At 51.9% G+C, this 27,707-nt stretch overlaps 1 protein-coding gene and 1 long non-coding RNA gene across 2 annotated transcripts; both read left to right on the plus strand.

Annotated features, from left to right (window-relative positions):
- The first annotated feature begins 32 nt into the window (after positions 1-32).
- RBP1 (retinol binding protein 1) lies at positions 33-24,529 on the plus strand. Its single transcript, XM_025867081.2, has 4 exons — positions 33-492; positions 1,164-1,342; positions 22,336-22,437; positions 24,284-24,529. Exons 1-4 carry the CDS (start codon positions 420-422, stop codon positions 24,335-24,337), a joined length of 408 nt encoding a protein of 135 aa, XP_025722866.2. The 5' UTR covers positions 33-419; the 3' UTR covers positions 24,338-24,529.
- LOC141373937 (uncharacterized) lies at positions 2,358-7,025 on the plus strand. Its single transcript, XR_012380398.1, has 2 exons — positions 2,358-4,147; positions 6,021-7,025. It is a non-coding gene; the product is annotated as an uncharacterized lncRNA (long non-coding RNA).
- Positions 24,530-27,707: the final 3,178 nt, after the last annotated feature.

Raw genomic sequence — 27,707 nt, forward strand, 5'->3', positions numbered from 1 at the left:
TTAACCCTTAAGCGGCTGCTAAATGTGAGAAGTTCAAGGCGTTGGAAGGAATCCCGCAGGAACCATAGAGTTGGGGCTAATAAAACACCCCCCCACCCCCATCTCCTCCTTCCTTGGGAGGCGACCTGAAGGTCTGAATGAAGGTGGCCGAGGGCCAGGGACAAACCTGGCCCTCCAACAACCCGGGTCCCCACCCCGCCCCCGCGAAGAGGGAGGAGCGACGGCTGCCAGGGAGCCTCCCGCGGGCTTTGTGCGCGCCTGGAATCCAGCTGTAGCCGTCCGGCAGAGCCCCCTGCCCCCGGAGGGCGCACATTTCCGGGCCGCCCACCACCCGGATCGCGTCCGGAACCGCTGCGCCCGCAGAGCCCAGAGTTGCTTCTGCCCGCTCGGTGGCGGTCCAGCCCCAGTAGCCCCCCAAAATGCCGGTCGACTTCACCGGGTACTGGAAGATGCTGGCCAACGAGAATTTCGAGGAGTACCTGCGCGCCCTCGGTAAGCAGCTGCTCGCGGCGCTCGGCCCGGGGCGCCCCGCCGGCTAGCGGCTCGGGGACGAGCGGTGGGTTCCCCAGAGCCCTCCTGCGCCCGCCGCCCGCCTGCCTCCGCCGGGGCCAGCCTCCGCTCCGTGCACCCGGCAGCGAAAGGGCCTCGGCCGCCAGGGCTCCGAGGGTGGCCAGCAGGCTGCCAGCTGGGAGGGTGGGTGTTGTTAGAGCTAATTAGTGGTAAACATCTGATAGTTGGCTCTAGACGTGGATAACTTCATTAGGAAAGCTGGGTTTAGTTTGCTAGTTTTTGTTTTAAAGGGTCAGTGTAAGGGCAATAAACTTTGTTGCAAGATAAAGAAAGAAAGAGAGAGAGAGAGAGAGAGAGAGAAGAAAGAAAGAGAGAGAAAGAAAGAAAAGAGAGAAAGAGAGAAAGAGAGAAAGAAGAAAGAAAGAGAGAAAGAGAAAAGAAAGAAAGAAAGAAAGAAAGAAAGAAAAAGAAGAAAAAGAAAAGGAAAGAAGGAAGGAAAAGAAAGGCACAGAACTGGCTGCTCGCTAAGACAGCGCTAAGCTCCCCCTACTCCCCGCCCAGGAGCTGGCTCCTGGGGCCCTGCTACCTTGGGGACGGTTCTCTGAATTTTCCTGCCAGCTCTCTGACCCTCTCTTCTCTGGCACCCCCTGCAGATGTCAATGTGGCCTTGCGCAAAATCGCCAACTTGCTGAAGCCAGACAAAGAGATCGTGCAGGATGGTGACCATATGATCATCCGCACGCTGAGCACTTTCAGGAACTATATCATGGACTTCCAGGTTGGGAAGGAGTTTGAGGAGGATCTGACGGGCATAGATGACCGCAAGTGCATGGTGAGGATTTGCATATACCAGGGCATCTCCTGCCCAGGGGGCCTGACCAAAGGCTGGGCTACTTCATCTGGGAAGGGAGCGAGGGCACTTGTATTTTAGGGACCAGGGATCTTCACACTGCCAGCCCACAAAGTTGACAGCACGGACTCATGAAGCATACCGCTCTGTCTAAACAGGATAGTAATGGTTATGAAAGCTGCAGTTTGTTGAGTCTCTAACTCAGGCACTGAGCCAGGCGCTTTATACATTCAACTTCACCTAATCCTCACAACAACCTGTGAGGGAGGTTTGAGTATGCCCATTTTACAGACGAGGAAACAATCTCAAAGAGATGAGTAACATGCCCAGAATAGCACTGTGAGGGAGGGGCTGGGCTAGAACTCCCCACAAGTCTGTTGACTCTGTTCGCCTCTGGCTGTACCGCCATGGCATAATGGAGGAAGGAAAGAAGAAACACAGGGAACCCTTTTCAAGTGTAAAACTTTCTATATGCTCTAGCATTAAGCCACTCTAGGAAGTGGGGGACGGCACAATCTCCTGGAAGCCTCTGACCCGCCCCGCCTCATCCCCAGACTGAGATCTGGCTCCTGGCCATCCCCTTCCCTGCCCAGCCCTCCACTGCCCGCCGAGGTGCCTTGAAACTTTGCAGCCAATCCCCACTCAGCAGGTCAGTGCCACTGCAGCTAGGGCTAGAGGAAGCCTTCCTGCAGGAGGGGGAGGGAAGGCAGCAGCCCATCCCCCCAGGGCGGGAAGCTGATGACCCGGAGACCCCAATTAGCGTTTCCACAGCAAACTCTGGAAGGTCAGCCCCAAGTCTCCACCCGCATTCTCAGGTCACTGGAAGGTCAGGGTACTCCCGGAATCCCTTTCACAGTCTTGGCTCCAGAGCTAGTGTATGCTCACCCCCAGGCAGCTGCCTTCTCCCCGCCCACTCCGGCCATTTACCCAAGGTCTGCTGTGTGTCCTACAACCGTGCCAGTTATTTTACACACAGCCTAGTGAGGGAGAGATTCAGGACCCCATAATATGCAATGACCAAGGCCCGGAGAGGGGAAGAGGCTTGCAAGAGATGGGATTTGAACCATAGGCCTTTGGACTTTGAAGCCCACCCTCCTGCTCTCAGCCAGGTGCCTCTCTGTTGGTCGCCTTTGCAGAACCCAGATGATGGAGGTTTGCTGCCACTGGAGTTGAAGGGGTGCCAGTGGGTGAGGATAAGGAGCCCCAGGCCTGGACTCCTCACCACCCCCCTTGTTGATTCATCTGACAGGAATCAGGAGTCAGTGTCTGAGTCTGCTGTTTGGAATGATGGCAGAAGAGGGGGTAGCCAGCAGGGAGTGTCTTTGGAGAAGCCAGTATGATTGTAGAAACATGTCAGCTTGTGCCCTTAAAGGACCTAAGGCCTTGGAATCCTCAGAGGGGCTCACAGTGGGAAAGGAGAGCAACAGACAGTGTCTGCCTCGGTGAGGTGGGGCCCTGCCTTTCAGATCACTGCCCGGGATCTGCTCCCTGGCCTGCTGCATGCAACTGTGCTATGAGGACACTCCTTGTCCCCAGCTCACTCTTAGGGTGCTCACAGAGCACATCAGACACCCCTATTTGTTTTGGGTCACTGCAACCTCTGGAATGTGCTGGCTTGTACTTACTTGGCCAATCATCTTCCGTCTTGCATTCCCTCCGTCATCCGATAATGTGTGAAACATGAATTGATCACCTAGTAATACGAGCTGGTGCTTATTAGTGCCGATGTTACTACTGTATTTCAACTCACTCTTCACAGTACTGTTTTCAACCGCATTTTACAGATAAGAAAACCAAGGCAGGACTTCTCATTGTGAGACATTGGGGGGGTTAAGTAAGTGGCCGAGGGAGGATTTGCATTTTGTCTGTCAGCTCCAGAGTCCCTGCCGTTCTCCACGGCCCCGGACCTACCGCTTTCCTCCCATGCTCATACAGGGACGTGGAGGAGAATGTTGCAATCCCTGGTGTCCAGGAGCTCACAGTCTTTGTGGTGGAGACAGACACACAAACTGTCAGAACATAGTGTGATCAGTGGTGACAAAGGGAAGTACCCAGAGGAGGGGATCCCAGAAGGACATCTGGAGGAGGTGATTTCTACACAAGACCAAAGGGGGAGAAGGAAGGGTTTCAGACACAAAGGAAGGGGCACATGGCCGCCTTCTTTTCTCAGCCCAGAAGAAGGACATTAGGACAACCCAGGTGACCAGATCGGGGAGCCCAGCAGCTGGGCAAACCAGATGGGATTGGACTAGGCCTCATGGTCACCTTTGCTGTCTCCGGACTCAGGGCGGCCCCCTCTCAGGTATACGGCACTCACGTACCTTGCTGTTGCTGTTGGAGGGGATGGATGGCCCCCCTGCTCCGGCCTCCCCTTGGCCCTTCCCATTGCAGAGAAGACCTTCTTCTTGGGACTGCCAACTGGATGGAGGCCTACAGGGAAGAGCATGGCCAGGGGAGGGTGTAGGAGAATACAATTACAGCAACTGTCCAGCTCGAGGCTTGCAAATGCAGAGGAGCTGCCTGCCAAGAGGTCACCTTGGCTGAGGTGTGTGGGGCCCGTGGGGGTCCTGGGCAAGGCGGTTGCCAGAGGTAACTTTCACCACTGCCCCTTCTGCTCCACATGATCTGCACCCACCTGCCAGGAGTAGCATCCAGGAGGAGGCCGATCTGTTCTCAGCACCAGGCTGGCTTCATTCTGAGCTTCCTCACAAGGGTCTCGTTTCTCACCTGGGATCATTCGTTCATCTGTTTTGTTCATCCATTTCTCAGTCCCACAGGCATTTCATGGTACTTACTCTATCTTGGCAGCACCTGTGCTACTGAGGTGACCTGCACAAGATTCCTGGCCTCATAGAGCTCAGGGCAGCGGGGAGGCCAGCCACGTGGTGCTTGCTGTGTGGATGGGGGCAGGGCAGCCAGAGGAGGACCCCCTACTGGGTCTGGCACGTCTGGGAAGGTTCCCACAGGAAGTAGTCTGAACGGCAGCTTGAAGGATAGACAGGAAACAGCCAGGCAAACTGAAAGGGGACAAGAGGAAGGCCAAGGCCAGGGGAAGAGCAGTCGGTAAATGCTATTTCAGACCTGTCCCACCCCAGGCTCTGGATTCAGCCCTGGGGACCCAGAGGCAGCAAGGCCTCCCGGAGCACCCAGGCCTGTGGAGGAGACAGGTGCATCCTCAGGCCATTTTCTTCAGTGAGGGAAGCCCAGTGGGCTGAGGACCACGGTGTAGAGGGGTGAGGAAGCAGTGGTCATCAAAGTTGCCCGGCTGAGGGGACCTTGAAAGACCAGTAAGAATTAGTGCAGACGTGGAAAAGGGATAGAGCATTCCAGGCCGAGGGAACCATAAGAACAAAGGCCCAGGGGTCAGAAAAGGCCCTGTTGGGAGAGGGTTTCGGAGGGGAGAGAGGGGCAGTCCTCAAAGACTGGAGTGCAAGATGTGGCCGGGGAACATGGGAGTGATGAGTACCCAGCAGGGAGCCTAGATGCAGCTCTGACTGGCTACAGGGACCCCTTGCCAGGAGGCGCTCAGGTCAGACTGGCACCCTTCCCCAAAGCGCCCAGGGGCTTGCCGGCTCAGTGACCTCTGGTTCTGCCTCCTTCTGTGCGAACATTATCTGTGCTCTAGAACTGCGGCCTGCAGATGTGTTTTGTTTGGCCTGCACAATGCTTGAAAAATTTCAGAGCCAGTTGCCAATGATTGCCGGAGATTGTGAGATTTCAAAGAAAAGTCTGTATTTCTGGCTCTTCTAACCAACCAAGTCAAGATTGCTGAAAACACTGGGTGCCCATTTCTTCCACCCTGGGTGCTGTGTGGGCTCCCGGGACACTGTCACAGTGTTACTTTAGATGGGACATTCTCCAGCTCGCTGCAGGCCTCACCCCACCCCGTTACCTGAGGTCAAGCGGCCAGATGTCTTTGTTTGCCTTGTGGGTTCCTTAGAGCGGCGGTTCCCAAAGCGCAGACCTGCAGCAGTGGCACAAGAACTAGGGAGAGACACAAATTCTCCAGCCACAGCCCTGACCTACTGAATCAGATCCTCTGGCCGTGGGGCCAGCGGTCTGGGGTTCAATGAGTGTGCCCCGCGGCTCTGATGCCGCTGAAGCTTTAGAACCACTGCTCTGGAGGGAAAGAAACATCTCTGTGTACCTGCATCTCCACAGACAGTGGGAAAACTAGAACGTCAGCTGCAGAGGGCCATGTGCCACTGGCTGGTTGGGTCCAGCCATCTGCCTCCCATGGACATTGCCATCCGTGCCCAGAGCCACCGGGGAGTGGCTCTCCGTTCCCCTGCCAGGCCGAGGGCTGGAGGACACAGATCTGTGTGGGCAGGATCACACAGCTCACATTTCCCGGTCAGTTCCCGGTCCGTTTGACATGACCCGCAAGCAGCAGGGGCTGTCATTTTGGTGGAAATGTGTAAAGACCGGGTGTGGCTTTGCTCTGCACTGCCTCCTGCATGTCTTTATCCACGGGAAGGAAACCTCCAGCCCGGTCTGAAACCAATATCATGTATCAAATCTAGCCCATGGAGCTTTGGCAGGGTGGGGGAGCCGGAATGAGGAAGGTGCCCCTAAACTTCAGGTAGTGTGCCCCACTCCTGGGCCTGGGAATCCCTTGGAATGAGGACTGATTGGGTTCCTTGTCGCCGGCTGTCCCCAGCAGGAGCCGCATTTGTGGTAGAAGGCAGCCTTGGTCAGCAATCACAGCCGAGAGCCCCTCTCCGCTCGGTGGCAACAGAAGGGCCGTTTGTCATCCCACCGTGGACACTGCGTCAGGCTTGCCCTGGAGGGGGCACCTTTGTTCATGTGGGAGCCTGGCGCCTCCTCCCCTTGATGTGGCTTCTTCTTCAGATCCAGCTGTGAACTCAGGATGACCCCTTGCACAGAGCCTCCCTTCCGCTCTCCTAGCTCTCCACCCCTCTGTTGCTTTCTTTGTTTTTATTGTAAAAGGAAAAAAAGAATTCAAATAGCCCAGGAGAGAGTGGACTGCAAAGGAAAGGGTCCCTTCCCCCACTTGGCCTCATTCCCGCTCCCCAGAGGTTGTCTCTGCTACTGTGTCTGTGGATCTGTCGGAAATTTTCCTCGAATATAGAAGCTGTCTATCTATTGATCAGTTAAAAAAAAGTGGGGGGAGAGAAAGAAATCCACTCCTTGGTGTGTTGTTTTCTCACTCAATGCTACTTCTTGGGGATCTTTCCATATCAGTGTTTATAGATTTTCTGAATTCTCTCTCCTTTAACCATGTGTTTCCTCCCCTTCCTGCCCTGACTTCCTTCCTTCCACCCAACCATCCATCCATCCCCCCCATGCATCCATCTAATTATATATGGTAATGCATGAAACCCACCAAATTGCTGTTAACACTTTGGTTTAAATTCTTGCCAGCTTTCTGATCCTGTTCTTGACTCATTAATGGATTTTTTCTGGTTCGTATTTTAAAAGAAAACAGATGGCAGAATTAACTCCCTGGGCCACCAAGCTATGAATGCCCTCAGATTTAGAAGCCTCCTAACTCCTTTCCAAGATGGAAACACGGGGTCTCTTTCATGTCTTCGCTAAAGTTCCCTGACCTTTGAAATCGGTGTCAGCAGCATGCTTTTGAGGATTACAAAAAGAAGAATTAAAGCAACCCAAATAAAATGCACAAAGTAGCTTTCAAGAATCACACTGTTGTGTTAGGTTTTGTTTTTTGTTAGGCAGGAACAAAGGGAAATAACATGCACTAAATCCTTACCGAGCGCCAGGTCTGCACCAGATGATTTTAGCACTTTTCCTCTTTTGGTCTCCACAGCAAATGCTGTTCTGTAAGTGTCCTTGTGCCCATTTTGGTGATGAGACTCCGAGGCTCAGAGAGGTGAAGAGCCTTTTTAGCCCTGGGTCACCCAGCCAGCTGGTGGCAGAGGAAGGATTCTAACTGGTCTATTTCTAAAGCTCTCTATTACAAGGTGTCCCGCCCAGCTCAGCTGAGGACCAGCACCTCAGTTTCTTGTGAGCCCAGCACCGCCTGGAGGCGAGCATAGAGTACTGACAAGGCCTGAGGTGAGGAGAGGAGTGCTGGTATTAGAGTCTGGGTTTGAATCCACCTCCATTACCCAACCGACAGTGACCTTAAATGATTGGACACACTGCCTCTGTCTTCACACCTGTGAAGTGGGCATCATGGTTGCTGCTCTGCCTGTCTCACAAGGCAAATTCTGAGGGCCATGGAGATAGTGCAGGGGACAGCGCCTTGTGAAGCCACAGTACTGTGCGCAACAAGGGGCCAAAAGCCCTTCCGATGCCCTAGACTGGGGGCAAAGTCATCACTTATGGCCAGGTGGCAGTTGGGGCAGCTACTGCTGTTTCTTTTTCTGACCGACATTGCCCCCCCCACCCAAAGAAGCACCTCCCGTTCTGCTGGGAGTTACACCCCCACTCACCTTGTGGGGTCTGAAGGAGCTGCCAGTCATGGTACAGTGTCTCTCGCGGGATGAGCGCCGTAAACCAGGGTGATGACAGTGTCCCATGACCTGTCACATGATTGTACATGTGACCTCATCTCACCGTTTCCTGGGATTTAATTTAGGGACCCTGGCAGAGAGCTGGGTTCTAGTCCCTCTCAAGTTCATCAGCGGGCGGGATGTAGAGTGCCATGCCGCCGCCCCGCCCCCCCAGCTGCATGGAGAAATCCAGCAGGGGGGAAAGAGAAGATGAGGCCAGCAGAGAAGCAGAAATGAGAGAGAGAGAGAGAGAGAGAGAGAGAGAGAGAGAAACTGTGATGCTGGGGGTTTGGTGGAGGCCCTGCCAGGAGCCCATCTCCAAGACTTTCCATGTCCGTGAGCCAGCTAGGGCATTCCCTTTCTTTTGCCTTCAGCTAGTTGAACTGGTTTCCTGTCTCTTGCATCTAAAAACATCCTCAGCACTTCAGAGTCCACAAATTGTGGGTTAAGAACTGCATCAATGGTTAGAGCCGTAGTTCTCAAACTTGAGCTGCCCACGCCCCTAGGTTTCCAATTCCGGAGGTCTGGAGTGGACCCAAGAACGGGTTTTTCTATTGAGTTCCCAGATGCTGCTGCTGCTGCTGGTTCAAAGACCACGCTTTTGGTAACTACTGAGAAAGAAAAATGAGGATGTGGGCTGGCCCGTGCCCGGGATCCTGTGATGTGCTGGTCATGATTCAGCATAATAAGCCTGTGCTGGGGCTCCAGGTGTCTGGTTCTGGGGGCTGAATGAGAGCCGAGAGAAGTGGTTCGGTCCCTGCAGATGGAGTCTTCTTGGGGATGCCAAACTTGCAGTGGCCCACGGTGGTCTGCAGCTGGGCTCCAAGGAGATGACACCAGTGGCGTGTGCAGCGTGCGCAGCAGGTACCGGGAGCGTGTGGGCAAGTATGGGCCACGACAGAGCACTTAGGAGCTCTGGCTTTGAGATGAACCCGGATTTGAATCTTGGGTCCACCTTCTAGCTGTGTTTCCTCATCTGTAAAAATGAGCCGGGGTAGCAGCATGGATGGGATTGTTAAGAAAATTCCATGTGGTGGCAAATTATTTCATTTTTCTATTGCTGTGTAACAAACCACTCCAACACATAGTGCTCCCACACTCCAAGCAATAGCAGTGGTTTATTTTGTTCATGAATCTCCAATTTGGGCAGAGCCCAGAGGGGGTGGCTGATCCTTGCTGCATGTCCTGCCAGCAGGGAGCTGGGGGGGTCCCTGTTCCCTATGGCCTTCACACTCACTGTCTCCTGGCTGCTTGCGCTTCCTCAGATCATGGCAGCTGGGTCCCAAGAATGATGGGGCCAAGAGAACAAGGCCAAAGGGTGTGACACTGTGGTGATCCGCCTAGCTTCCGAAGTCATATAGCCGTATTTTGCCATATTCTGTTGGTTAAAGCAGTCGCAGGGCCTGGAAGCAGAAGAGGTGAGTGGGCAGGACACCCCCTCTGCCCTCCCCTCCAGCCATCTGGAGGCTGTAAGCTAAGGGCTGTCTTCGGGGCCCCTTCGCCCCATGGAAGGCTTCTCTGGTAATCGGCCCCTGCAACTCAGGTCCAATTGCTAACCTTTCACATGGGCTTGGGTATTTCTTCATATCTGACTTAGAGTTGATTGAGAACTCTGACGGCAAGCCCTGTGCCTGGTGCACAATAGCTTCGTCCTTGCGGAGCATTTTTGTAGTTATCTCTGTTGTACAGACTCAGTTGTGCTAGAGCACGCATGCGTGCACACGCACACACACCAGCCCTCGCCCTCCAAACAGGAACCCCGGGGTTCTGTCATGCTGCCTGAAATTCCAATACTAGAGCACATTTATTTTGGCTAAATATCCCATGACTTTTCTAGGTGTTTCCTTTTTGTTGTTGTTGTTTTTTAAGATCTTATTTATTTATTTGTCAGAGAGAAAGAGAGCAGAGGCAGAGGGGAGCAGCAGGCAGAGGGAGAGGGAGAAGCAGGCTCTCCACTGAGCAGGGAGACCGATGTGGGGCTTGATCCTGGGACCCTGGGATCATGACCTGAGCCGAAGGCAGACGCTTAACCGACAAAGCCACCCAGGCGCCCATAGGTGTTTCCTTTAATAAGCAAATACCTTAGGGTGCTAGTTGTCTTTAATACAGGGGTATTAATGAGTCTGTCCTTCCTTGCCCCCTGCCCCTCTTCTTTCTTTCCTGACCTGAGTGTCCAAGGACAGCAGAGGAGACTCTTGGGAAGAGCTGTATAAACCAGGTGGACATGGAAGGTGTATAAACCAGGGGTGGAGGATACTCAAGGCTGCAAAAACCCACCTTGACCAGCCTTAACAACATAACTGGCTCTGCACTCAGAAAATGAGGGGGGAGAAATCCCGTCTGCCAGTGCACAACGAGTCAGAAAAATCATCTTGCTCTTTGGCTCAGAGATCCCACTTCTGTGATTATATTCCCGGAGAACCATTCAAAAGAAAGGGAAAAAAAGCTACATGTATTTGTACGAAACTATTTGTTTCTAGCTGTGTAGTAATAAGCCTCACAAACCCACAAAGAAGCGCAGGCCACCGTCCGGGGGCCTCCAGGCGGCAGGCTCTGCCCTAGCACTTTACATGTATTATTTAATCCCCCAACAATCCTGGAGAGGAGGTGCTACTCTCATTTTACAGACGGGGACCCTCAGGTGCTACCCAGGGTCATACTGCGGGTTAACCATGGCCCCGGGATTCAACTTCACATCTCTCTGACCCCGACCCTGCGTGGTTGACAGAGCTGGCTGCCTCCTGCCGGTGTGGCCAAGTGTCACATAACCAGAGGTGGCTAGAGTGACTGTGGCTTTTTAATTCCATAGACCGCTGCGGAGCCACATAAATGATCACTGTGATGATAAATGAAAAGTGTTTATGGGCAACCAGTCAACAAGTTCCATAGATTCTGCTTCTTAGCCTCTCTTTCCTCTTCCCCCTTCCCCCATCCCCACAGCTCTGAATATCTCCTCCAGTAACAATAATAACAACAACAACAATAATACACCCCTGTTGAGTTTACTCCTATGCACTAGGCTCAGCATTTTCCATGAACTATTTCTTCACATGGATCTCCCATCCACCATCCTCAATACTTCAGCCCGTCCTTCACATTCTAGAAAGGGAAACTGACCAGATCACTCCCTAGCCTAACCCCCAGGGGCTCCCCAGTGCTGACAGGCCAAGGCCAGAGGGGGCTAAGGCTTTTGAGGACATGGCCGTGCTGCCCCTCCAGCTCCATTCCCTACCTCACTCCTTACCCTTGCCCCCCCCCCCCCACCACGTGCAGGTGCCTTCACCTTTGCATCTCTCCGCTCACTTCCTTGGGATAAGTCCCCTGCTTCCTCCCCTGGCTGAATAAATACCCATGGTGAAGACCAGCCCGGGCTCAACTGTTCCACCAATCTTCCCTGACCCCCCCTTCCCACTGTCCCTCTCTGCAGCCATTGCTCCCAGGGCACCTGTGATCCTTGTTCATGCATTCGAGATGCTAGACAGGGAGCCCACACTTTGCATGTCCAATGCCTAGCACAGAGGGCTCCAATGTGTTTGTCAAATGAGTGTTAAGTAAAAATAGCAGGACCTCAAACAATATAAATGGTAGATCCTATCACTGCAAGATCCATTTGCCATTTTATAATAATATTTCCCATGTGCTAAGAATTCTAGGCACTTTCCACGCACGAATTCTTTTAATCCTCACAACTGTGTAACAAGATGGCAGAATTCTTCCTGTGTTGTACAGGGAATGAATGAAACGCAGAACAGGGATCACTGGTCTGAGATGAGGTAGTTGGTGGAGCCAGAATCTGGATCCTGGCCGTCTGACTCCAGATTGTTGCCAGAGGGGAGCGGCATCCTTGTTCTGTTAAGAGTCACAGCTCTGGAAGAATTTCTCTGTGAGGCTTTTGAAACCTCACAGGCAGTGACCCCAGTGAAGTAGTGGTGTCATGGGATGGAACTGTCAGGGGCAGAGAAGTGGGGTCTGCTTTGCATCTCGTTCCCCTCCACAGTGGAGGCCGTCCACAGCCCAACTCCTTCTGAGGCAGGGCCTGGCAGTGGGGCTGAGTCATACCCGGTTTGGAGTCCCATCTATGCCCCTTACAAACTGGGTGGCCTTAAACAAGTTATTTCACTTCTCCGTGTCTCTCCTTGCCTGTGAAATGGGGATTAATTATAAAGTCAGGAATACCTACTTACTTCATGATGAGGATTAGAGGCAGGAAAGCCTACAATCGTCTAGTCCATCAGTAGGAGCTGGTACTATTAATTCTCTCCTCCTGTAAACTGTGTCCTCCAGAAGACAGACTCTGGAGGTGGTGACATGCGTGTGAAGGACACCTGGCCATCCAGAGAAGAGCTAGCAGAGCTACGTGAGCGGAGACGCGCCTGCGAGGGCATGGGCCTCTCCACGGTCATAGAGAACATGGCACAGTTCCACATGAGCCCTGTGACCTTCTCCAGCCCCATTTCCCTCCTCCCCATCCAGAACGTTGGCCTCATTGGGCCTTGACACTCATTTGACAAACACATTGGAGCCCTCTGTGCTAGGCATTGGACATGCAAAGTGTGGGCTCCCCCTGTCTAGCACTCAAATGCAAGGCCAGCCGCAGAGGGAACTGTTGTCTGTGTCTAACACTGAAATGGGTCCTTGGAACCTCTTGTGTCATTTCATCCTGATGGCTCTTGCTCTGTGGCAGGACTCACCAGCCCCACTTCGCAGATGAAGACATGCAGGCTCAGAAGGTGGGGTACACTGCTCAGGGTCTCCCTGCTGGAAAGATATAGGGATGGATTGGGGCTCAGGCCTGCATCTCTCCAAGGCTGTCATCGGGCCCCCCGAATGCCCAGCTCAGGCAGGCAAACCCTGGTCCCCTGGTGGGGCCAGCCCCAGCCCCACAGCCTGCCAGGCACTACTCGGCAGCAAAAGCATCCGTGGCAGCAAGATGCTCATGTGGGAATAGTGGGCAGGCCGTGGGTTCAGAGTTGAGCCGAAGTGGGTTGAAACCATGACTGTACTCTTCCTGGCTTGTGTGGCCCCGGACATGATGACTAAGTGCTCCAGGACTCAGAAGCACACCATGGCTAACCCATTTCTATAAGGCTAATCTATGGAAGAATAAAGAGCTACATTGCCTGGGATAATTTGTCTTAAAAAAAAAAATGTATTCATTGCCTGAAAAATTATGAGTGCCCCTAGAATGTTTTCTGCCACTTGTTCATTCATTCTACAACTGGTAATATGCATTTTCTCCTCTGTAGATTCCAAGGTGGGGGTTGGTATCCTGCAGTGAATAAAAGGATCCCAGACCCCAAAGAGCTCTCAGTCAAGAGATCCTGACCTGCTGACGAGTCCTCCTCAGTTACTGAGCTAGCATCTCTTATCTTGTGGGAGCTGTTTGTTTCTGTTTGCCTTGAAAGATAAAAAGTAGAAGAAGAAGAAGAAAAAAAAAGAAAGATAAAAAGTAGAAACCAGAAGCTCTTGTGAAAGGGATGAAACCTTGGTGGACTCTGCCCTGCATAGCCCCTCTGAGCACTCTCTGGCAGGATGGCTCCTCCCTTACTCCGTGACACCCCTCCTCCCCCCCCTCCACACCCCCAGGGTGGACTTGATAATAAGCTGAATCCTTGCCCTGGCTCAAGTAGCAGGCCCCTCTGCCTGCCAGATAAGCAAACATCTGGATTGCACCAGGTCTGGCTGGTTGAGGCCATAAAGATGGAAAGTTCAGGAAAGGAGAGGCTGAGTCATCTTGCCGGTAAATTCTGGGGTTAGAGGTGCAGGGTCAGGTTCCATGGGGATGGTCATGCTGAGAGAGTCCAGCTGGGCGAAGCTCATTTGGAAGCCTCCCTCATGCAGCCCCTGGCCTCCCTGCAACTGTCCAGGCTGTTCGCTCTGCCTGGGATGCCCTCATTCCTCTTTTCTAATTTCTACTTCTTAACCTAACTCTCATGGGGTTTTCTGGTGTCAATTCCAGCATTACTTCCGGCATTAATTACCTCCTTCTGGAAGCCTTCCCTGATAGACCTCTGTCCCTATTTCAGAGACTGATGCGATGCCTTTCCTCTTCCACAACTACTGTCACCTGCCTCTACCCAGCACTTGCCATTCTGCTGGAATTCTGTGCTTGTCTTCTCTCATAGTCTGTGCACTTTTGAGAGTAGGGTCCTCGCCTCACCTGCCTCTTTTTCCAGCACCCAAGGCTAGTGTGCAGGCATCAAACCCACAATTGCCAAATGTTTCCTTGCACAGAACCATGCTGGAGAATCCTGCTCATTCAAGAATCCTCTGAGATCAGGTAGCTGCAGAGCACAGTAGCTGAGAACATGGACTCTGGAGTCAAATCTCATCTGCCTACTATATGGCTGGGTGACCTGAAAGCCTCAGTCTCCATATCTGTAGGATGGGAGAAATATAACTGCTCCAGAAAGAAATATATCTGCTCCAGATAGATACCCCATCCTGTGTTTAATACCCTGCCCAGCACATAGTGAGTATTCAGCACATGTTAGGGGAATGAGGGTGATGGTGACAATGACAGTGGTGCTCTTACTTCCACCAGGAAGCCTTCCCTGACCCTCCTGGCTGGGTTGGGTACCCACCACACAGCCCAACACAGAACAACAGTGGTGTCGATGCCAGTTTCCCTGTGTGCCATCCCCCCAGGCTGACCTGCTCCGTGGCACAGCTGTGGTCCAGCCTAGCCTTCGGGTCCCTAGATTGGGACTCTCAGTACTGGGTCCCTGGATTGACTGAGCACAGTACCACATGAGCCCTGTGACCTTCCCCAGCCCTGTTTCCCTCCTCCCCATCCAGAACGTTGGCCTCATAGGACCTTGAGCTCTCTGAGGGCTTCTTGTTTTAAAATTGATCCTGGGTACTTTCCGGAATGTTTAAGGAATTTAAAAAATGACATGTCAAGATTAGTCTTAACATCTTAGCATTTTGTTTGTCCTCAGAATTGTTACCATTTGTTGTTAGCTCCTTCACGGCACCAGCATTGCGTTCTTTCATGCCCACAAAGGCCTTGTTGGGGCATTACCGGTTGGTAGTAGTTGCTTTTAACAGCTTTTATGTCTCTAATTACTCGTTCACATTTTAAGGCCTTATTAATTTTGTTTTAATCTGCTTTGAGAGAGAATTGGCTTCCCCCACAGCCCCCAAATGTGCTGATTGTAGATAATTGCCAGCCTCCTAGGAGTGGGTCAGGAGAAGAGTGAGTACATCGCTCTCCCAGCCTTGCTTCATGGGCAGCGAGTGGACTTCTCTGCCAGAAAGAACTGGATCCAAGTGATGGCTCAGCCCATAACCCCTAGGAGACTTAGGCTGGTTGCCTAATGAAGTCTAATACTAAGTCTAATTTTTATCAGCTCTCAAGCTTGAAGGTCAAGTGAAACAGAAGTACCTGGCACTTGGCAGGTTCTCTGTTACCTTCCCTGACCTTCTCATCTGCTCACTCATTTAACACAGGCACCAGAGGCTGAGAACCTTCTGATTGTCCCAGGAACCCTCAAAGGATGAAGCACACTTTAAAATCAAACTCCAGGAGGAATGGCCAATTTGCATCTTTTAGCAATTCACATCATGTACAAGAAGTGTCTAGTCACTGTCTGGTTTTTCCGTCCCCCACCCCTTCCAAAATTTCAAGAGCACAGGCTTTGGAGTCAGACCTGGGTCAGTCCTGGCTCGGGCTTTTGCACACATGGCTGCCTCCCTTCTGACCTGGCTCTGGAACCACAGAGACAGTAAGATTCAGCCCCAGCCATCTCCAGGGGTGGGTCCATAAGCACAGGGCTTGCTGGAGCTGCGTGGGCAAGTGGGGAGGGGTCCGTGATTGAGCCTCCTCCTGCTCACTGGAACGGGTATTTGGGGGCATGTAGGAGCTTTAACAACTGTCACAGATCCCTGGGAGGCACGTTGAGTCCCACTCTTTGTAGACCATGCCAGGTCACTGCCAAGAGATGAGTCCATGCAGTGGGAATGGTCTGTCACTCCCAGTACAGGTCATCTGCATGGGGCAAGGGGGCCTCGGGACCCCTGGGACGTGCTTCCTAAGGCTGCCTGGTTTTCTGTGTCACCGGTCCCCACGCAGCAGCACCAGCTGGGGTTTCTAAGTGGTCAGGGGAGCTGGATAATGGCTTTTGAAGTGACAGTTTCCCTTGTCAGAGTGAGGCAAAGCTGTCTTCATTCATTTGTAGGTGCATGTCTTTCTGGGAAAGCTGCTGACAAGGCCAAAGTGTTAGAGGTTATTTGTTTTTAATAGAAAAGTTAGACGGACTTCACTTTATAACCCGCTGCCCTGGACTCCAGCCCTTTTGCAGACCTGCAGGTCTCTGCGGTGAGGATTACTTAGGAAAGGAACTGAAGGGACGCCTGGGGGGCTCAGTCGTTAAGCGTCTGCCTTCAGCTCAGGTCATGATCCCAGGGTCCTGGGATCGGGCCCCACATCAGGCTCCTTGCTCAGCGGAGAGCCTGCTTCTCCGTCTGCCTGCTGCTCCCCCCTGTGCTCTTCTCTCTTTCTCTCTCTGAGACAAAGAAATCAAAAAAATCTTAAAAAAAAAAAAAAAAAAGGAAAGGAAAGGAACTGAAGGTGGCTATACTTCCCCTTCTCCTTGGAATTGTCTGGGCTTCGTTTCCAGGGTGAGTCCCAGAGCCCATGGTGTGGGTGGGGGCAGCACTGCCTATCCTCGTGGTTTGTGCCTTGTCCACCCCAGTCCCCACAGGCGTATGGCTTCCCATGCCACTTGGAAAGAATCAGGAACATTCTCTTACCTTGAATTCCCCCATTAGGCTCTGGTTAAATGGATTAAGCAGCAGTGAGAGTCTGACCTGGGAAACTGGGTTGAATGCCCTCTTAAAGACCCTTTCAGACATGGCATTCACAGGGCAAGCGAATCCTTGTCTCAGACGTTCCTGCTCCTGGCCCAGCGAAGGTGCCTGGCTCTTACTGCAGAAGGAGGTCACAGGGTGCGTTCCGAGGTGCTGGGGAAGGTTGTCATCGGGGGTTATCACAACAAAACAAGGGACCGTTGTTTCTTACCCGGTCTCCTTCCAACATTACTTCTTTCCTTATTTCCCCTCTTCTCTTCTTAGGTCATCCTCCCTGACTCCCCGACTCCCCACCCCTCTTTTCTGTTCTTAGGACAAATCTGATCCTCTGGTGGGGGGGGGGGTGGCTGGTTTACGCCCACAGGATACAAAGCTTAAAAAGAAAAATCCATTCCCACCGAAAGTGAACATAGGCGAGCCAAGTGGGAGAACTAAATCACCTTTTTGGAGCCATCATTGCTATCAGGGGGAAGTCTCCAAATGGATCTTCTGCTGAAACAAAAACTGATTAGGTTTTAGGGACGTGGACATTGCAGTGCTCCGGGGTGCCCAGCTCAGCAGGCAGCCCCTGCAAAGTCTCCTCTTGGGTCTGGGTCCAAGGCTCCTGGAAGGGAAGGAGCTTCTGAAACATTTAACCATGATGAATAGCCAATCCATCACTCCCTCACAAACCTCCCACTTCGAACAAAAGCCTTTTAGTTATGGTTCAACTTGGACCAGAAAATCCCCTCCCTATCTAAACTCTGGATGTCTTGATTACCATGACTTAGTGCCTCACATGCCAGCCCTGTGCATTTTATGTATTTTTTCTCTCATCCTCAGCACAACTTAGGAAAGTAGGTCTCTTGGTTGTCTAATGCCATATAGCAAAGCACCCCAAACCTAGTAACTGAAAAGGGCAACCATGCATCCCCATGATTCTGTGGGTTGATTGGGCAGTTCTGCATGTAGCTAAGGCTCGGCTGGGGTGCCTCAGTTCTTGTGCAGTAACCTTTCTCTGGCCCTCCAGGCTTCTCCCGCTGGCCTTTCTCCCCAGTAGAATAGGCTGGCCTTCCTTGAAGCACAGTAAATCAGTTCCCAGAGGGGCGGGTTCTGAGAGACCAAGCCCCCGGGGTTCACGTGCTTATAAAGGCGCTGCATGCATCATGTTCCATTGGCCAAAGCAAACCAAATGGCCAAGGCCAGGGTCATTGTGGGAGGGGACTTCACAAGGGTGTGAATATGTGATCCACTGGGGGCTACCCACGGAACAGTCAGCCACAATACATAACATTAATCCCTCTTTCGTAGATGAGGGCACTGAAGCTCAGAGAGGTGACTCCCATTGCCCAGAGTCTTTCCTCATAGCTAGGATCGGAGGTCCCAGGTCTGTTGACTCCAAGGACCATGCTCTTTGCTGACAGTACTGGGTCAACCTGATACAGGTGGAGGGAGTACCGTGAGAGGGGGCAGGTACCAGGAGCCCAGTGGAAATGATGGCTGACCTTCCAGCCCTCTTTAACCTGGAGGACAGCCTGGCAGTTTCCCCGGTCCACAGGGTGAGTGCCCTCCCTGATGGTTCCACCCAGCAGATCAGAGCCACGGGGCTGTGTGCGGGGACAGGCCGCACTAGCAGGCGTTGGAAACATGCTGCAGGCCACAGTCCCAGTTTGTAGCTTCACACTGTGGCCCCATCTACCCCCCAGCCTTGTTCCTCCCTCTCCTTAAGCCCAGGACAGCTTTTACAGCACTAGCTTGCTTGTCCTTGCTCACTGTGTTTGGAATGCCTTCCTGCTTAAGTAAAAAGAAAAAAAGAAAAAAAACTAGTTAATGTTTCCTGTGAGAATGAGGAGCTGTCCCAGGCACCGCAGCCACTACGCTTCCCCTAATCCCAGTGCCAACCACACTGGGCTGTAAGCACCTGGCACTTCTCTGTCTGCCCTTTAGGACCCATCTCTGGCTCCCAGCATCCACACCCAACAGTGGTTGGACTGAATCGAAAGGTGTTCTCCTGGGGGGCGGCTCAGAGTCTCAGCATAATGTCCAAGTATACCTGCAGGTCCCAGAGTCTTCAGCAGACATTTCCAGGTGCCCTGCCCTAGGCTGGGAAACATGGGGCACAGAGTCATGCAAGGCTCATGTTCCAGCACAAATTCTTTCCCTGTTAGCTGGGCGACCCTGAGAAAGTCACTTAGCATCACTGAGTTCAGCCTCAGAGACTATTCTTGTCTCTGTTCTGTCTAACTCACTCAAGGTCAGAGTCAATAGGAACTTGAGGTTGAGAAAGTGCCTTTGGAAACTGCCATAGCATTTGTGTGTTAGGGATCCTTCTCTTAAAGGGTCCTGGTTGGTAGGGCTCCAAGAAAGGGTTCTCTATACCCCAGGAGCCTCCCACCCACTCCTTATATCCCTCCATCTCTCAGGATGCCTGAAATTCTGCTATCCATCATTCTTTTGGTAAGGTATTTTATTATTTATATCCAAATGGTCCCCATTAAAAGATGTCAAATGATCTGGAAAGGGTAACGTGTTAGTTCAGGAGCAAAGCCTGCTTTACCACTAATGAACATCACTTTCAAGCTTCATGCCCTGACATTGGTGTTGGAAGGTAAACAGGTGTGAGCTTTCTGGGGATTACATTGGCAATACTTATCAAAAGTCTTAAAAATATGCATACTCTTTAATGCAACAATTCTTCCTCTGTAAATTTATTCTAAGAACATGATGTGTTCAGGGGTGCCTGGTGGCTCAGTTAGTTAAACATCCGACTCTTGATTTCGGTTCAGATCATGATCTCAGGGTCGTGGGATCTAGCACCTTGTGGGGCTCTGCTGGGCGTGGAGCCTGTTTGGGAGTCTCTCTCTCTCTCTCTCTCTCTCTCTCCCCTTCACCCTCTGCCCCTCCTGCCTAACAAAAAGAACATGATGTATTCAAAACTGTGTATACCAGGCAGTCTTATTTATAATAGCACAGAATAATAAATAAGAATACAGAATGAGCTAAATAATAGTATGCATATACAATGAAATACTAGTGGGCTTGGCCTCCTGGTCCTGTGACCAGTGTAGTCACATGGGCCACAACGCACAGAAGGGCCCCTCACTTGGTTTAATGCTCTGCTGTCACCATCTTAAAATTCCGAATCATTTTTTTTAAAAGGAGCCCCTCATCTTCATTTTGTGCTGGGCCCCACAAATTATGTAGCCATTTCCTGAATATTATGTAACAATTAAAATAATGCTTATGCAGAATGTTTATTGAAGTGGAAAGTTGCTTCTGTTAAATGAAGAAACTAGGGTACAGAACCATAAATGATGTGATCCTAATTTTTTAAAAACAGAAATATGTATATGCATTAATAGAACAAGAGAGTGGACATAAATACAGCAAAATGGTAGAGTAATTATCTCTGAGGAAGCAAGGTTACAGGTGTTCTTATTCCTGTGCTCTTCTTTGAGCGTTTCTTGCATTTTCCAACACAGATGGCATGAATATGCTTATTGACTCTAATATATCTGGCAGAGGCAGAAGTGTGTTTATTGTAACTGGGAACCGGCAATCCTCTCCTGGCCTCTGATCCGAGTCTGGAGCCCTTAGTATGCAGAGTAGACTTCTGGATAAACAAAGAGGAGTTCAGTCGATGAGGAAGCCAAGTATTCTGACGAGCTCCTTGAAGTCGAGCAATGTCTGATCTCTCAGCCCCCACGTCCCTCTGCAGGCCTGGCATGGACGAGGCACGCAGAGAATTGTCTCGTGGCTTGACTCATTAGTGGTCTCTGCCTGCGACACACCTCATCCAACATCCACTTCGTTACCTTCTGATTTGGAAGTGGGACCTTCTGTCTTGGGGCTGGACACGTGCCCTGAGCGATCGCTAGACCCCGGAAAGCAACGTCCTGGCCCCAAGTCCTTCTGTGCTGCTTCTCCCTCAGGGAAACGGGCCGGAGGTCAGGCTGGTTCCTGCGCAGAGCGGGCTCCACCTGGCAGGCTGTGTTCCAGCGCAGGCTGCATCCCGACAGCAGAGGGCACCAGTCATCAGCAGGCCCTGGAGAGGGAGACTAGGGCTTGGGAGCCGGAGGCCGCTGTCCTCCTATAGGGAGTGCCCCCACTCACTGCATACTTCTTCTCTCCTGAATCCTGACCCTCCGAACATGCCCAGGAACACAAGGACCCTAGAACCTTACCTCTGTAAAGCTAAGGCCTCTGAGTTAATGGCCTCTGGCCCCCTCCTGTGACAGGGGGGATTGTGGGGGCCCAGAGAAGGGGTGGACTTGCCTAGAGCCACACAGTGAACAGGGGCAAACGGAGTCCTAACTGCTACAGTGGGGAGGCAGGGCTTATAACGTGGAACTGCCACATAGGGCAAGGCTGTTCAAAGGGAGGTGGGTAGCGGCGAAGATGGGGCATGCCCTCTGTACCTGCACATAGGTCCCAGTCCAGACCATGAGTTCCTGGACTGTCTCACCGCTGAATTCCAACTCCTAAGCCCTGTATTTCTGAGTGAGCCCTTGCCACTCCAATAAGACTGTGAAGTCTCCCATGGACATAGGCTGAGCCCTGCGGCTTCCCTTCTCCTGCTGTCTGGCTTCCCTTCAGCATGCCCAGCAGTTGGGCAGGGCACAGAGTGCTCAGGGAGGATGAGAGGGTTCGAGGGTGGGGAGCGGGGTGGCAGTGAGCACCAGCCGGGCAGTGGAAGCTTCCCCCTTGTTCTCCCAAGGTTCCCTGGAACCCACCTGAGGAGCTTCCAGAGCATGCCTGATGCTGCTGCATCTCTGTGTCTTCATCTTATGGTGATCCACTGAAAACCCCTCTCCCCCTGTGTCTCCTTTCCTCCGCTTCAGCTCCATTCTCCTCTCCTTCAAGGTCCAGCCCTGTTGCCTCCTCCTCCCAGAGCTTCCCCTTCTCTGACTCTCTGCTGGGATCCCACAGCATCTGGTCTGTAACTCTGGTGACACCGGGCACCTAGGAAAGCAGTGTAGTCTAAGTGGGGAGGAGGGCTTCAGAGCCCCACAGATCTGTGTTCTGACCTGACTCTGTCATTGGCCACCTGGGTGAACTTGGCTGGTCCCTTAACCCACTCGGTAAAACAGAGAAGCTAATCCATGCTCCAAATGGACAGTCGTGAGGATTTGGAGCCAGCACAGAGAGCGCCTGGAAGAGTTGTCGTCGTACCTCCAGCTGGTTATTTACATCTCAGGTCATTCTCCATGAGGTGGAAAACTCTTGGAGGACAGGGCTCGAGTCTTTTAGGTGCCCTAACCCTGCAGAGGTTGAAACAATGAAAGGAAGGAAGGGAGGGAGGGAAGAAGGAAAGGTCTGGGAACAGGTAGGGCACTCTGAGAAGTCAACCTCACCTGCAAGATGCAGGCTGGTAGCCCTCTCCCTGCCCACCTGCTGTGCGCCCAGCCTCTGAAGCCCCTCCTCCCTTCCCAGCCCCCTACTCAGCCTCAGCTCTGAGATTCCCCACCCTAATGGCCTTTTCTCTCCTAATTTCCCCTTTAGGTGAAATCTAGGAAGGTTTTTATAAATTTTAAAGCTGATTTGCATACTGTAATAAGAGCACATGGTGGACAGAGTTAGGCTGCAAATTTTCTGTAACGAAACTGACTTGAGCGCACCCTGGGTTATCAAGGTTGGGGCTGCCCCTCCCCCAGCCCCTAGGGGCTACTTGCTCAAGACTGACCACCCTGTTCTTTCGCTTGGCAGACCACGGTGAGCTGGGACGGGGACAAACTCGAGTGTGTGCAGAAAGGTGAAAAGGAGGGACGTGGCTGGACCCAGTGGATTGAGGGTGACGAGCTGCACCTGGTAGGTTGCTGGTGTGTGGGGTGGTAGGGGGCAGAGCTGGGCCCAGAGACTCTGGTCACTGTTGAGGTCCAATGGACTTTGGAAGAATGCCCTGCGGCTGGGCCTTGGTTCTGCTTTGAAGCTTTTCTTCTAAGGATCTGGAGAAGACGCTTGAGTGACTTTAAAAACCAAGGGATGTGTTTTCAAGGTCTAGGCTGACTCAGTTGTCCAGCCAGAGGCAGGAGGTGAAGAGGTGCATCAGACATGGAGCTAAGCTCTTTTGCATTCCATGTCTCTTTCTGTTCTCTCAGCAGCCCCATGGGCCAGGTACTATTAGGGTTCCTATTTTGGAGATGGGGACACAGAGGCTTATATCCAAGTCACACAGCTAGAAACCGGAAGACTGAAATTTGCTCCCAAACAATGTCTATGTTCACCATGCCAAGTTGTGGCAGGCTAGAACCAAGGAGAATTCTTTAAGCTTCTCTAAGACATGATCTCAACACTCTGGGTCAGTGGAGGACAGGCCTTTCTCAGTTCAGGTGTGGGCCTCCAGCCTGGGAACTCTGGTCAAAGCCACTTCTACTCCACCCGTTGTCTGGGAGAAGCACACACAAATCTAGAGTAACGGTCTTAGCCCCTGGAGGGCTAAAATAACACATGTCCTTTGAAAGGAGACCTCCCATCACTCCTGCCCCTTTGGAACTCCCGAACTACCTTCCTTCTGAGAAGGGAAAAAAGCTTGTCCGGGTGACCTGGCTTCAACTCCTGACTCACTGGGTGCCTTTGAGTAAGTGCCTTCCTTCCCTCAGCCTCATCTGGAAAATGCCATCCTGCCACATGGGGGTTCTGCAAAGACCAGAGTCTGTAAGAGCCCTGGGATGTGTGAGTGCTGGAAGGAGACGGGAGGGCATGACTTTCAGAGGCAGCTTAGGCTAATGTGGAGAGCCTGGGCTGCAGTGCCTGACCTTGAGCCCGTCTTCTCCCTGGGCCTCTATTTCCTCAACTGCAGAGCAATTGAGGGAAGATGATGGGATCTCCACTGGCTCTTTCTGCTCAGTAGTTCTGTGGCTCAATGCCGGAAGTTGCAAACTGAGGGCCTCGGGCCTCTTTTATTTGGCCATCAGTGAGCTTCAGACTTCTTCAGGCAACAATTTAAAAATTAGGAGATGTCACATAAATATTCAAATTTCCAGCCTTCTTCAAACAAAACAAAACACTTGCAAGGTGTGGTGACACTGTGCTGTCATTCCTCCTGGCATCTCCGCAGGGGCTGCCCTGTAGGCAGGGCATGGGTCTTCTGGGCTGCATTTTAGTACTACCTGGGAGCTTTCATTTATAGCAGTTCCAGTGCTCCATCCACTGAGACACTGATACAACTCGTCTAGCTTGGGACCCAGGCATTTTTCAAACTCCCCCGGTACTCCAACGTGCAGTTGAAGCTGGAGTCTCCGTCCTAATTTCCAGCCTTGGCCTGTGACAACCTACTGAGTCCCCTTGGGGCCAAGTCATGTGTCTGGGCCTGATTTCTTCCAGGCCTGGGCACAGACTCTTTCCTGGGCTCAGGCCTGAGGCCCTAAAGCCTTTTGGCCCCTTGAGCACAGTAAGGGGAGGGGAGGCATCAGAAGATCCTGTTGGCCAGTTTTGAGCTACATCTGTTTCCCAGCCAGCTCTGCCTACAGGGCATAGCAGAGCCCCATCTCCACGGATCTGGTTCAACTGACTTTCCAAGGAATTGGTAAGTTCCAACCAACTCTTGAGGAAAAATAACAGACACGGAGTATTTTCCAAGTTCCTGCCCCTGCATGCACTGAGCCCCAAGTGTGACCTTGCTCTGGCCAGTGACAAGCATCTGCTTTTGTTTCAGGAGATGAGAGTGCAGGGTGTGGTCTGCAAGCAAGTATTCAAGAAGGTGCACTGAAGCCTGGGCAGACCTGGAGCTTGAGGAACGAGCGGCGTGGACGTGTGGGCCAGTATCCCCTTCTTTGCGCAGCATGGGACCGAAATGTCCAGCCGCCCCCAGCCATCTGTTAGCAGAGGCTCTTTCTTGGTTTTGTCTCTTTTCTTTTCCTTAAAACAAAGCCATCACAATAAAAGTGATTTCTCCCCAAGACATCTGTTTTGAAGAAGCTTCCAAACCCTCCTGTGTTCACTTTTTCTCCGGGGCTTCTGAAGCCATCTTCTCCTGATGCCACCCCTGGGCCGAGGGAGAAATTCATCCACACACCTGCAGATTTAGTCCTGACATTGCACCTGTAAGGTCTTTCCCCAGGGGCAGAGGCTTGGGGTCAGGATGTGTGACCTCACATTCGGCTATACGTGTATTAAGTACCTACCATGTTACATGTCCATTCAGGGCCAAAAAATGTGGAAATGTGGTGAGTGCCAGAGAAGGAGGAGAAGATGCCCTCCACCCTGGGCACTTAAAGCCTGGTGAAGTAGATCCAACCAACGGAGATCTCCAGCTCCATGTGTACACATAGGAGATGCTCTAAAAATTATTTGCGAATGAGATGAAACTGGATAGAATTGCAAGCCAAAGCTAGAATGATGTGAACCTTAATCAAAGTCAATTTCCAGTTGGATTTGATTTCAGAGGCATCATGAGCACACACTTCACCACCCCCAAAACCATTCCCACCTCATCTATGGGCTGCCATAAAGCCTTCCTTTTCAGAGATGAGGCATAACTTGCAAATCCCTCTAGAGGAGAGAAAGCAGCCTCGTGTTCACACTAAAGTGTAAATGACTGCTAGTGTGCTTCTGCATAAAGGAACTCAGGGAAACTGGAGGGTGAGTGAGAAGATGAGAGACCAGAATAGGGAAAACCACTGGGACATGGAAGACTTACATCCAGGACCCCTTCAACATCAGTTCTGCTTAGGCTGTGCCCTGCCCCTTGGAAAGAGTGCTGGAGTAGGAGTCAGAGGAGCAGAGTTCGAACTCCAACCCCACCACTCACAGGGCAACACCACACGTCTCTGGCTCTCACTTCTCAGATCAGAAAACCCCACTAACAATCTACCTCACCTCCCACCGAGGTGGGTTATGAAGCTTGGTAATGCGTACACAACTTGGAGACTGCCAAGCACTAGACCAGAGGCTCTCAGACCTGGCTGAACATTAGAACCACCTGCGGCGCTTACAGAACTCCCTATACCCAGGCCGCTCCTCAGAACCAGTTACATCAGAGTGTCTCCAGGTGGGACCCAGGCACCAGTATTTTTTTAAAGTTCCCCACGTGATTCTAATATGCCACTCGAGAATCACTGCCCCAGACCGTTGTTTCTAACCTGAGGGTAATCCAGCCCCTGCCTGGAGACATCGGGCAATGTCTGGAGATAAATGATTTAACAACTTGGGTGGGGGTTGCCACTGGCATCTACGGGCCAGGCCTGCTGCTAAACATCCTACAATGCACAGGACGGCCCCCACACTGAAGAATTATCCAGCACAGTATGTCAACAAAGTTGAGGAACCCTGCCTTAGACACGTGTAAGAAATGTTGAATGATTTTTTATTATCCAGGTCATGTCTCTGGCCTAGACCAAGGAAATGAAAACCCAGAATTGCTGAGAATTTTAGAGACCTTTTCATCTTTGCCCTGGTCTGGCCCTGAAAATAGAGCAGTCAAAGGCAAAGAGCCCTATAAAGGCCGTTCACTCATTCATCACACAAATGTCTAATGAAGCCCTATTCTGTGCCAAGCACTGAGCTAGCGTCATACCTGCTGGGCGTCCAGGATTTCCTATCCTGTGCCATCACAGGGATTAAGACCCCCATCAGATCTCCACCCCCGATACGTAAATGCCTGGCCCAATAGTTAGGGTCTGGTGGGGACTCAAAGTGTGGCCCCGTTAGCGTGAGGGCGCGTGTAACCTAGGAGTCACGCCCCGCCCCCTTGGGAATCTCTGGTCCCAGAGGGAGACTCAGCCCCACTCTGATTGGAGAGCTTGACCACCAGGATCTATTTTAGCTAATCCCGGAGCCATTCTCTCAGCCGTAAGGAGAGAAAAGAAGGAAAAATACCTGTTGGAGCTGAGCACGGGGCAGTCACCTTTAACTCAAACTTCACTTCGTAGGAGACTAATCTTCCCAAAGAAGTATATGTGAAGTGGGAGGGTTGTTCCTTGCTGGGTGTTAAGTCTGTAACCCCGGAAGCTGCCTTTTGGCTTCTGGGCGGCTCTCCGCGGCCTCAGCACCATCTCCTGTATTTTGCAGAGGGCTTGCTCCTCAGTCGGCCGCGGCGCGCATCGTGGTGCTTACTTGGCCTTCTGTGTGGGATTTTAGCACCTCTCACCTCCAGTCCAAAGGTACTGATGTGCGTTCCGTTTTTGGAACGCTCCGGCAAGCTCTGCCACCGAACTGACACGCGGATGCCATTGTTACAGGATCTGAAAACGCTTCTCTGTGCTAACAGTGCCTGTCAACCTAACGGGGCACTAGCAGCCGACTCACTCACTGAATTTCCAAAGCATGACATCAGCACTGACAGGCCCACAGGACTGACGAAGGATGGAGCTTACCTATTTACCAGCTCACCTGGTGCCACTGAGCTATGGTAAGAGCTCCACTACACCTTGCAATTCCCTGCGCCAGCCAACTTGAGAAGGTTTATTATCATTATTATTATTTTACATTTTTCGAACTGGAGGGCCACACTATTTCAAAATACACTCTACACGGATACACCTTTTCAATATGTTTGCGTTACATAACTTCAAATTTTCACCAAAAACCTAGGCTGGCCCGGTGCAGCTACTCAGGCCAGAAGTGCTGAGGCTGAGCCTCAAGCAACGGCAGGCCCTCCTTGAGGAGGGGCAGTGGGGTGAGCTGGCTGAGCTCCCAAGCTCTGGAGCCACGTCGCCTGGGATCAGGTCCCATCTGTGCTACTCCCTAGCTCTGCGCGGTTAAGGCAAGTCCTACAACCTCTCTGTGCCTCCGTTTACTCATCTGCGAATCAGGGCTAACAGTTCGTCATAGATTTTTGTGAGGATTAAATGAATCTAATCCATGCAAGCAACTTAGAACAGATACAATAGTCCCTCTAATCCGCACTTTCACGTCCTGAGCTTTCAGTTAGCAGCATTCTTCTGGAATCTTGGGGACACAGAAGATTCTTCCTCCTGCCGAATCTGCAGAAGGTCAATAGTGGCCTAATGCTACGTCCTGGTGCCTGCGCCACTCGCCTCACGTCATCTCCTGACATAGGCTTGTATTACCGTCCCACATCCTCACGAAGGGTGAGTACGTATAATACGATATTTTGAGAGGCCACATTCATGTTACTT

This window comes from Callorhinus ursinus, unplaced genomic scaffold (genome assembly GCF_003265705.2).
Source record: "Callorhinus ursinus isolate GAN/ISIS: 27379988/994484 unplaced genomic scaffold, GSC_fseal_2.0 scaffold1, whole genome shotgun sequence".
NCBI lineage: Eukaryota > Metazoa > Chordata > Mammalia > Carnivora > Otariidae > Callorhinus > Callorhinus ursinus.